This window comes from Lipophrys pholis (assembly GCF_963383615.2).
Source record: "Lipophrys pholis genome assembly, chromosome: 8".
Classification (NCBI taxonomy): domain Eukaryota; kingdom Metazoa; phylum Chordata; class Actinopteri; order Blenniiformes; family Blenniidae; genus Lipophrys; species Lipophrys pholis.
In genome coordinates this window covers 27354815-27365988 of record NC_137630.1, presented here as the reverse complement: position 1 = coordinate 27365988, position 11174 = coordinate 27354815, and the positions used below count along the sequence as shown (strand labels likewise).

General features: G+C 40.9%; 1 protein-coding gene across 1 annotated transcript; it reads left to right on the top strand.

Moving 5' to 3' along the window:
* The first annotated feature begins 1988 nt into the window (after positions 1–1988).
* plp2b (proteolipid protein 2b) lies at positions 1989–10644 on the top strand. The gene is made up of 5 exons (XM_080469895.1): positions 1989–2467; positions 7373–7528; positions 7873–7971; positions 9338–9434; positions 9523–10644. The coding sequence occupies exons 1-5, from the start codon at positions 2369–2371 to the stop codon at positions 9534–9536; spliced, it is 465 nt and encodes a 154-aa protein (XP_080326021.1). The 5' UTR covers positions 1989–2368; the 3' UTR covers positions 9537–10644.
* Positions 10645–11174: the final 530 nt, after the last annotated feature.

Below are 11174 nucleotides of genomic sequence, written 5' to 3'. Positions count from 1 at the left end.
ATTCTTATTATATGGGATTCATGTGAAACAAAATGAAATAAACTTGAAATTATTCTGTTGAAGGTTAAAATGTGTTCTGTTCACTCACAGGTAACCTGTTTTTTGTTGTTGTTTTTTTTTAATATACAGTACAATTTCACTGGTTTTGTTTAGATATTTGTGGATTAGGATTATTATTCTTTGGCCCTGTGCAGGTTTCCTCCCCCACAACTTTATTTATAGAGCACCAATTGATTTAATATAGAGAAATGAGAAAGAAAATTCAATGTGTTCCGCTTTTACATTTGGGGGGGGGGGGGGGGGGGTTAAAAGCCGGTTATTTAAATGATATCATCACTTAAAAGCAAGTCTGGAAAAGTGAGTTTTACAGAGCTTTTTTTTTTATTTTTAAAAGCAGGCACAGAGTCTGCCAGAATAAAATTCCCCCAGCAGGTTGATAGAAAAGGCACCATCACCTTTGGTTTTTCAACCTCCACTTTGAGACAGCCAAAGGGGCTCTGTCCTAATAACTGACATTTTAAAAGCAATTCTAAATCGGACAAGGAGCCAAAGCAGAGAGGGTAAGATTTGGGTTATGTGGCAATGTCTGTCACGATAGACTAATGATCTATATTTCTTTGAACATGGAGGATGTAATCTGATGTCAGGCAGACTGTAGCGCGACTGGTTTGACCCTGCCATAACGAATATGCTTTGACACTGTGTGGTTTTGGGAGGGACTGTTTTTCTGTGTTCTCATTTCATTTAGCGAAAAAAAACAACAACTTCTATTCAACCCTCTTAATTAAAACCTGTTTATGTGCGCACCAATTGAAGCATTTTAGGTCAGGCTCCACATACAGCCCGGTTTGATCTCTGCTGGCCCATAACATTCAAATAAACGCTTAATTATTAACTTTATCTTAGTTGAGATAAAGATATACTGGAAATGCGAGTGTGAGTTTAGAGCTGATGGGTGAATGTTGCTCTCAACGTGTCAAAGAGTAATCACCTTTATTTACATTGTTCTGTACATTGATCTTGACATGTTTTCTGGTAAAGTAGCTTTAATGACTGTAAGAGTGACACACATTGTATCCTGTCTATGGTAAAAACAAACAAAAACAAATTATAATAAAAACAGCAGAAGGAGAGAAAGGGGGATAACCCATCCTCCAAGGAAATTGCACCACTTGTTGTCAGGAAAGGCATCCTGCTAGAAATCTGTGGCGAGACAAGCAAACAAGTTGATTACAATCTACTGTGGTGACCCCGGAAGGAAGCACCCTGATGATCATCTTTATCTTCATTTGTAATTATGCACATGAGCAGTCACACATCCAGCCAGCCAGCCATCTTCTATACCGCTTTATCCTGTGAAAGGTCACGCAGCGCTGGAGTCAGTCCCAGTTTACTATGGGCGAGGGCAGTATATACAACCTGGACAGGCCGCCAGTCCATCAGACAGACACACATATATGGGTAATTTAGGGTCACCAATAAACCTCACATGCATGTTTTCGGACTGTGGGATGAGACTCATTTGCACAAGAAAAACATGCAAACTCCATACATAAAGTCCCAGTCAGTATTTAAACTCAGGGCAATTTCTCCATTTGAGGCAAGAGTGCTAACCACTGCTTCCTATAGATTTATACTATAGGCATATGTATAATATATAGACCTATAATATTGTATTGTAATTTGTAATTGAATCCAATCAAGAAAATAGTGTTTGAATTGAGCACTGTCTTTTCATCTCTGGTCGTGACAACTTTAGGTTCGCAGGACATCAGAGCTCCAACACATTTTAAACAGACTGCTTGAGCTGCGACTTATATAAGGTCGTCATACTTACTCCAATATACTTTAAAGAATCAAAACTGGTAACATAAATGCATTTTACGGTGAAAAGGGACGTTTTGTTCTGAATCTTTGTGTAAAAGTTGGACCGTCTCAGAGAGTCCTGAGTTTCCGTGGAGCCCCTGAACGCGGCATGAAGACTGCTCGGTACGCCGCAGCTCGACCAGAGCCAAGTGAAAGCCAACGCCCCACTGTCAGCTCCTCCACTCCGCCCGGCCCTCCTTCCCTCCCTCCCTCCCTAACACTCCCTCCCAGACTGTGCAGAGCTGCCGTGTGCTCGTCTGAGTTCAATCAAGGATTTCCACCGAAACTTTTAGTCGGAGAAGTTGATTTCTTCCGCTGGAGACGAGAAGGAAAAGAAAAAAAAGAAAAGAAAACGGCGGTTAGACTCCAGGAGGCTACTTCGACTTCAACACTCCGAGGCGACTTTTATTTACTCTGCCTCGTCGATAAGAACGCTCTAAAGCGGCGTTTATTTAAATTTTTTATTTTGTGTGTGTATGTTTGGTGAGTTTGTGCGACGAGAATGGCCGATACGACCACTAGCAGCTCGGGAGGCAACGCCATGGAGAAGCTGAAGAGCTACGTGAAGACGCAGAAGGGCTTCATACTTTCCGCGGAGATTGTGAGTCCTACTAGCGCTTTGCGTTTCTCACGTCAAATCAATTATCTTTTGTTTCCACATAAGAGAGACTGTCCAGGACTTTCTAAAGTTTTAACATTTCCCTCACTTTCAGAGGCTCTCGCTGTCACACTGTTTTCTCATTTAGCACCAAAGAGCCACATGTTGATGGCAGATGAAAGGTCACGAGGTTTAACTCCCTTTTGTACCTTTAATACCACAGCTACTATTTGTAGGCAGAGTGGTAATAGTCCAAATATGGTGGGAGGAAAATGCCCTGCATATCACATTCCTGCTCATGAAGGGATTATTCCCACCAGCCCTTCAAATATTTGCACATGTGGTTGCAGTTAACGGGAATATATAGAAGCATTAGAACAACACTAATGAGTCCTAATAGTAAAAAAGGTAATCCGGTTAAGAACACCCACCTCCTTCTATTCTCCTTGGTCCACCGTTTCTCCACATGATTGCCTCTGTTTGCATTTCACAGCTGTATGATCTCTTAACGCAAAAATCACTCTGGCCTGAAATGCTTTGTATATGTTTCCAGTTAGAGTACCGGTAACTAAATACTTTTACTCAAGTGGAATTTCCCTGCAGCACTGGTTATCTCTTCTGCTTTGGAAAGTGGTAACTGAATTTCACTTATCTAGTGCTTTTCAACATTTACCCATTCACACACACACATTCACACATCAGTGTAAGAAATTGTAAGAAATTACTTCTTAATACATATAAATACATACTTTGTACACACAATTTGGACTATTTTGATCAAAATTAGATATTTATCTACAGTTCTAATTACTTGACCTTATGTTTTTTCTTTAGTTTACCAGGAGACAGTGAACACTGTTGTATAGTGTTCTTAAATCCCTGCAGATGCGTCCTAAAGTATATTGTTTGGTCCGATTGATTATTATGATAAAGACCAAAGAAATCAGAACATTTTTGTATTGGGATTGTGGAGGTAACTGCTAAAGAAGTTGTCGACAAACAGAAGATCTACCACTAAATTCCCCGTGTTCATAAAGTGTGTTGACCTCTTAAAGTTGCCACGCCACACTTGTAAGCCTGCTGGATAATAGCTAAACTTAGCCATCTTGACCAACTCCACTACCACTGTTGATTATACCGATTCGTTGCAACTGGTCACTTTCAATGTTGATACATCTTGTATTGGTTTTATTAATTCATGAGTTGTTTTGTTCTTAAAATATCTGAATCAAATCTCCAATAAAACAACCTGGAACTTGTGATGTCAACAAATTGTGAAAAGTGTTGACTAGTGGTTCAGAAAGCTTTCGATGGCAGGCGAAATGTCGTATTGTGTCTCTACCACCAATATAAATCGTATGTTTTTGCTACGTTAGATTGAAGAAACCAGCAAATAGCTTTAATTTGGAGCCCAAAGATGAGATTTTTATCACTTTGAGATGACTTTCAGAATCAGAAGTACTTTATTTATATCTGGGGGAAATAATATAACCTTCTCTTTTGTCTTTTCTGTCAGTCAACCTGTGGACCAACTTAGTATTGACTTCCTGCCAATATTTAAAATGTATTGTTGAATTAGAGCCATCATTACAAACTGCACAATTACCGGACGTTAACTAACCCATTTATGTAAATGTGTAGAATAGAATAATCTGACATTGATTTTTTTTTTTCCCAAATCATTTCATCAGACGTTTAGTTCTAAAAATGTAAGCAAAGTATTCGCTCGTGCTTCACTGACAACAGTTCAAAACTAAAATATACTCACTTTAATGTAATTTTGAACAGAATTAATCATAAAACATTGAAATCGTACACTTGGTTACAGAAATATTCAGACTTCTAAGATTTTAACTGATATATCGGCTGTGAACAATATTATGTCAATTATCTTAAAAAAATGAATGGCAACATGTTCAACCCCAAAACAAACAATGGGGCCATAAAAATAGTCAAATATTAGTGAACAAACAGCATATTAAGTAGGTAATCAAATTACATAAGTGCATGTCCGACTAGCAGCACCAATAAAATGCCTTGTGATTGCTGGATCACAGCACATTGCCTGGAGCATTTCACTGATGTTACCTCATCGCACGGTGATATTCCTGCTTATCTTTAAACAGTAAAACTCTGCCTCTACTTTTCCAGTGTGCAAACTTTCCTTCAAGTGGGGGAAGCCCAGTGTGAAACGCTTCTGCTCCTATAACTCAGCCAGCTCATTATAAAGCCAGTTGTTGGTCAGAGGTCCACCCATTCTAAAGCTTTTTTTTTTTCCTTTTTCCCCCTCCCTTTCTTCTCCGAGGTAATGGAAATTCCAGGCTGGTGTGAAGTTTATTCCAGGGAGCGCATGAACCGCTTAACACACGTATATCTGGCGTGCCATTCCAGGATAGCTTCACGCTCCACTGAACACCCGCCGTAGTTTGTTGCTTCCTGAGCTCCTCACAAGTTGACTAGATAAACTTAAAAGGAAGTCATCTGTCATGGTTGATGTCTGAAATGGTTTACGATGTGGGGAGAGGGGGGGAGGGGGGGTTCCACGCTAAAATCAGAAAGACGAATGTAGTGGTGGCGTATTGTGATTGTTTCTACTTTGATGGGACATTGTATATTTGACGGTAGCGTTGCAGCAGTGCTGTTCAAATGTTAAGAGTGTGACTCGTTTTGAGCTTTATGCTCTGGCAGCATGTTATGACAGTACATATTGGCGTGCCCCGCCTAATTACATTTAGAGTGTAGTTTTGTCTTTTCTTCGGCTCTCAGTGGTATGACCAAGCTCGAACATGTTCAAAGTTGCAGGGCAACCTTCAGGTCACGTTCACACACCCTGTGTGAGTGAAAACTTCTCTCTGTCATGTAGGAAGTCGAGCGTCGTGCTGATAAGTGAGGATGAGTCATGCACTGAGCTGAATGTTAACGCTGCTGTTAATCTTCTGAAGTGGAGACTTTGCCTGACGACGGGAAATTATTGTAGTTTTAGTTTTATTTGTCGAAGATTTGGGTATTTGTGAATCGGAAGGAGGAGTGGAACTGCAGCAGGCCGGGGGAACAAAAACTTGTGTAACTCAGGAAAACGGCACGATGCCGAAGTAGAGGAGTGATGAAATGAAAGGGAAGTTTCCTTTCTCAACATGCTTGCTGTATATATATATATATTTTTTTTTTTTTTTTAAGCGCCAGCACACACACACACAAAAAATATATAAAATCTTCCCCCAAAATGTGAGTGACTTCCCTAGCAACTGTTGCTGTTTGGTGTGTCTCTGCACCGCGAATGAGCTCTTGGCTCTCGGCTCTCGTGTTGCTGCTTCCTATAATTAGCTGGCCGTTCACAACAATTTCCCTCCAGTAGATTTCGGGAGAGCGGCTCATTCTAGTGATGTGAACGGATCCTGGCTGAGGTCTCTTGAAGCCAGCCGCCATGCAAACAGATCCTCCGCTGTGCGGAGAACATAAAGGTGTCAACATCTTCAGAGGGACTCTTGTGTGTGTGGGGGGGGGGGTTCTCTGTGCGATCACCTCCTCTGTAGCCTGGGTTCTCGGAGCAGCAGCGCTCAGGGCTTGAATAGAGCTTCCTTTGTGCCGCGCCGTGGCCTCGGCCTCTTCTCGCCGCTCTACAGAGGCAGCCTGTGCCAGTCTCCAGAACACATGAAGTACTGATGCATCTGACTTGCTGTCCGGCGCCGGGCCGCGGGCGGAGGGGAGAGGAGGCCGTAGTGACAGATGTAGGGCTGCTGTCGAGTCGGTTGAATCATGCACGTATCATATAGACTGCAGTGATTTGACACTGTCTCCTGAGTGGTCTGTGTCTGAGAATAAAACATTGCTATGTGCAGGATTGGGCTTTTTTTAGATTCGCGTCACCGGGAGAGTCCAGTTTATTTAGTCGGCGTTGCAAAAATACATTGTGTGATTCCTCACAAGAAAATGGAGCAGTTGATTGGTGCACAACACATGAAAACAAATGCATGAGGGACTTATTGAGTCTTTGCAGTAAAATGGTTGTTTTCAATCAGTTGGGGGTTTTCTTTGAAGGCTGGCACACAAAAAGGAGAGTTTGATGTTTTAACTTCATGCACACAGTTAAGTCAGTCTTCTGCCTAGTTTCTATCAAATTCTCACATCTAGTACGTCACAGTGAATATTTGTGTAAGGCGAGAAGTGGGAACAATGAAATTCTATTTTATTTTATAAATTGTCACAAAACAACAAAAACCAACCTGATTTTGTATCATTGCTTGAATTTAATTTCAAGGCTTTGATTGTGGAATAATGTGAAGTATCCAGTGCTTCACAGTCGTCACACAGTTTTTGTGTGTAACTATCTGCCCACACAGTTTGACAGCAGCAACAATAGCGACATTGAAAGAAAGAAAAAAGAGAGTGATAGCGAGCTGTGGGCTGCCCAAGTTGATGATTTCTCCCCTCTGGCAGCATTTCAACCGACCGAGAAGAATGCACGCTGAGTTTTCTTCCCCTCCTATGGAAAAATATAAAGAAACCAACATAAAGTCCCAGTCGGTAAATCTAGAGTGAAAACACCATGTGATAGAGTGCATCACTGTCCCGCCCGTTATCTCACTCTGAATTTATTTTGTGGAGAATAATATATTTGATCAGGAATTGTTGCTGTCATGTGAGTTTTTGACTTGACAATGGAGGCTTTGTTTGTGTGATTTACTGTCCGACTGTTCAATAGACACAGATTATTGTCTGTGGCTTTGGGGTGGCAAGTCCTGCTTCAGGCGAACTAGAGCTCATGTACAACACACAGTTTGAATAACCTGAAAATCTCACCGTGGTGAGGAATGTAGACATCATGTGTGAGTTTCCTGGTGTAACTGAGGTGCTTTCTGAGATTTTGAACTATATTCTATTCTCTCTCCCCCTCGCCCTCATTCACAGATCCTGAGTTTAATTGTCCTCATCTGCTATGCTTCATCTCATTATGGAGGATACACCGCTGTGGCCATCGTCGAGATGGTCTTCGCCATCATTTTCTTTGTGGTCTTCATGATGGAGCTCGACAAGCAGTTCCAAGTGGTCAACTGGCTCTGGAGTGTGAGTACACACACACACACACACACACACACACACACACACACACACACGGTAATTTATTTGAACTGAAACGACACGAATAAGAAAGCTACACCGTGGGGGTGAGTTTGTGATAACGTGCATTCCGAAGGTCGCCCCCATAGAGCTGGAGTAAAATACAGCTTGTATTTCAAAAGGCATAAAAGTTTGAGGAAAAAAGATGCAACAACTGCATTAAAGGTGATTTCTACAGAGATCAATTTCAACTCTACGTGAACCCTGAACTAAAAACTAACACAACAGTATACATCTACACGCAGTACTTCATCCTTTGCTCCTCTCATTTTCGTTCATTTCTGTTGCAGGATCTTTTCCGGGCTGCGGTCGGTGCTATCCTTTACCTCATCACCTCCCTGATCTGTGTCATTAGAGGGAGCGGCGACGGCGCTCTAATCGCAGGCGGGGTCAGTTTTGACTTTTGTATGCAGGCATAGTTCTGCAAGTTTTATGGCCTATGTTGACAACCATTAACTATAATCTAGGACTTTTGTTCAAGGATAGACATCCAATCTGCTCATAGATATAGAAACTACAACACAGGGACTTCTGTCTCAGATGTTAAACTTCAAACTTGTCATATTGTGTCATGTGAGCTTCCTGTTTGAGTCTCCTGCAGACCGTTTGACTGTTGCTCTAATTATGTTATTTCAGTTCGATTTCTTTGATCCAGGACCAAAATGTCCCAAAGAATCCAAAAAACCCATTCTGTAGCACATCATCACCAACTGTCCGTGACACTACGACAAAACAAAATGATAAGAAAAAGGTTCCTTTTGATTATAACGCAGCAAATTATTGACAAAATGAAATCGTAGAGCAACATGCAGCCAGTGATTATGAATGCTGGGTTTCTGGGTAGCTTTAAGTTAAAACTGACTCATGATGTTGACTAATTTGACTTGATTCATCCCGACAGTGGATTGAACTTGTGAAATAAACCTTCCGTCGGTATTTTAAAAGGTTCTGAAAACAAAGCAGGAGTGTCTGGGCGTGGTGGAGTGGAATCAGGGGTCGGTTGTTTTGGTCCGACGGGCTCAGTTGAATGAACAAGCCGCTTCTCTCCTCCACTCCGTGATACAGAAGGAGCCACTGTGAGATTTCGACAACTCTCTCTTAAAGTTAACACTTTCCTCCCTGGACACCCTTATGAGAGGACTGAACATTAAATTAGGCCATGAATGAAGGTTTTTTTTTTTAACAAATTCTTGAATACAGACGGAATGGCTGCAAATAAAAGAATAATATAGAATAAAATAACAAACACGCACAGCTTTTCCACTGGTTCAGATTACTCTTTGTAGGAGGAAGATACTCCCACAGTGAACTGCTTCACACCGTCTGTAGGTAGAAGTGTCTTTGGGGAAGATGCAGAACTCAATTGCTCACAGTGCGGCGCACACTGTCATTGGTGTGAGTGAGTGAATGATTGTGTTAGACCAGCGTTTCTCTAAACATTCACAGTTTGACCACCTGAGAAAACATTGAGCTCTCCACCATTATGGCAGACCTGAACATCAGCTATAGACTGAATTTCATGTGTGTTATATGCTTTAATTATACGTTTTTTTACTGTCATGATCATTTTAAACGTAGGGAAACAAAGGCTTTCCCCCACTAGAGGGAGCCAAATTTGAATGTGAATGTTGTTGAGGTATTTTAAAAAAAAAAAAGAAAAGGGCACAAAAAAACCCTTTCAAGCATATTTTGCATATACTGACAACGCGAGCAGCGGTAATACAATAATCCTCACTCTCATTTGTTGTCTTTTAGGTGTTTGGTCTGGTTGCTGGTTTGATTTTCGCCTACGACACCTACACCATCTTCCTGCAAATCAAGAGCACCAGGCAGCACTCGGCAGCTCCCACTGGTAAGACTAACATAAACTTACTTTTTGCATATTTCTACTCAAAGCTGTACCCCACACGACTAATAAGAAGTGTTTTTTTTACTTGCAGACGACAGAGTTTAATCACTCCACGATGTGTTTACGTCTGCCAAGAACACAGAAGAAAGAAAAGATATGTGCAGGAAGTGAAGCGAGGAGGAGGAGGAAGGGATCATAGATGGACAATAAAATGAGCAGGTCACTGTATGGCATGAACAGATGAGATTTATTTTAGGGCCATGCCTGACAGGAGGAGGGGGGGATCATCTCCAGAGTGATGGCGACCTACTACATGCCGAGTCTCCCCCGTGAGACCTCGACGTGCCACTGATCAAAAAGGGAAGTTAAAGGCAAAGTCACACTTTGGTTGATGTCGTCCAGCAGCTTGTTTAAAACACTTGTACCGTTAAAGGACTGCTGTAGTAAATAGTTACTGTTTCACAGGGTTCCCACTGCCCTGAAAGTTCCATGAGAACTTTTAAAATTGGATAAACTTTGAAAAGATTTGAATTTATTATTCACAGTCTAAGATGTTGTTAAAGAAAGTCATCATCCTAATCTAGATTAAAATATGGTTCAAATGTTTTTAACCTACTCAGAAGCTCAGAATTAATTTGGACGAAATGTGTGGGAATCCTGTTTGTTTTTTGTTTTGTTGGTTTTGGACTGTAGACTGACACAACGATGGGTGCTTTGTGACGTGTTTAACATCTTAACTGTGCTCTTGACTTTGTTTCTGTAATCCAGTGTGGTTTCTCTGCTGGTCAAACATTTCCTTCTCTGTCCTTTAATCATTACAACCCCTGCGTGTCAAAGTGCCTTAAGCCTCATTTCACATTAACCGTTTTTCTACTGAATTTCTTCAGCATCTTAAAGTTCCTTGCTGTCACTGACCAGCAGCTGTTTGACTATTTCATTAATAAAGTTTAGATTGTATTATTAGGACTCATCAGTGACCTTTAACTAAAAAACTACTTGTGTCATCCTCCAGTTTGCCTTCCAACTTTGGATTTTTTGCTCAGGTCATATTTTCTTTTCCTTGTAACACGTTTTTAAAGGTGCACAGCAGTTGTTGTTTTTTGTGTTTGTCATATTTTATACCACAAAGTAGTACAGTTCCATGTGTCCATGTTGTCTTTACTTTTGGAAGAAATCTAAAATTTTAAATAAATCTTTACGATTCTTATGGGTTCATCCATATGTACCTGTCATTGTTTCCTCAAGCATTTGGTGGTGTGTCTCTGCAAATTGCTCCCTTGATTTGTATTTTTCTAACTTGCTTTACAAGAGTCTGCAGCTTGTAAATTCTAAATTCAAAGCAGCCTCACTTTGGGAAATAAAAGCCATTGTTACCACAAAAAAAGATTTGTTGTGGTTTGCATTGTTCACTGATTTTTATTAAATGTATCCTCTCATAGGTTTGTTAGAATAAAGTTGAGTAAAGCTGTATACAAAATGGATTTTAACCTGGCCAGTATTTCTTAGTTGCTCTGTAAACCTGTATTTCCACCCCTTTACCGCTAGATGGCAGCAATTTGTCAGTCGTGTGTTGTGTATTCTCAGATTAAAGTTGACTTTTAACAACGATCCAGTAACAAAGAGGTCGTAGATGTGTTGTTCGCACTCTCCCGTCTGACTTCTGTGTTTACAAAAGACTACAAATGACTGTTTGTACATGACTACAGCCCGGATAGCTGGAGATCTCCCCCGATGACCTGATGC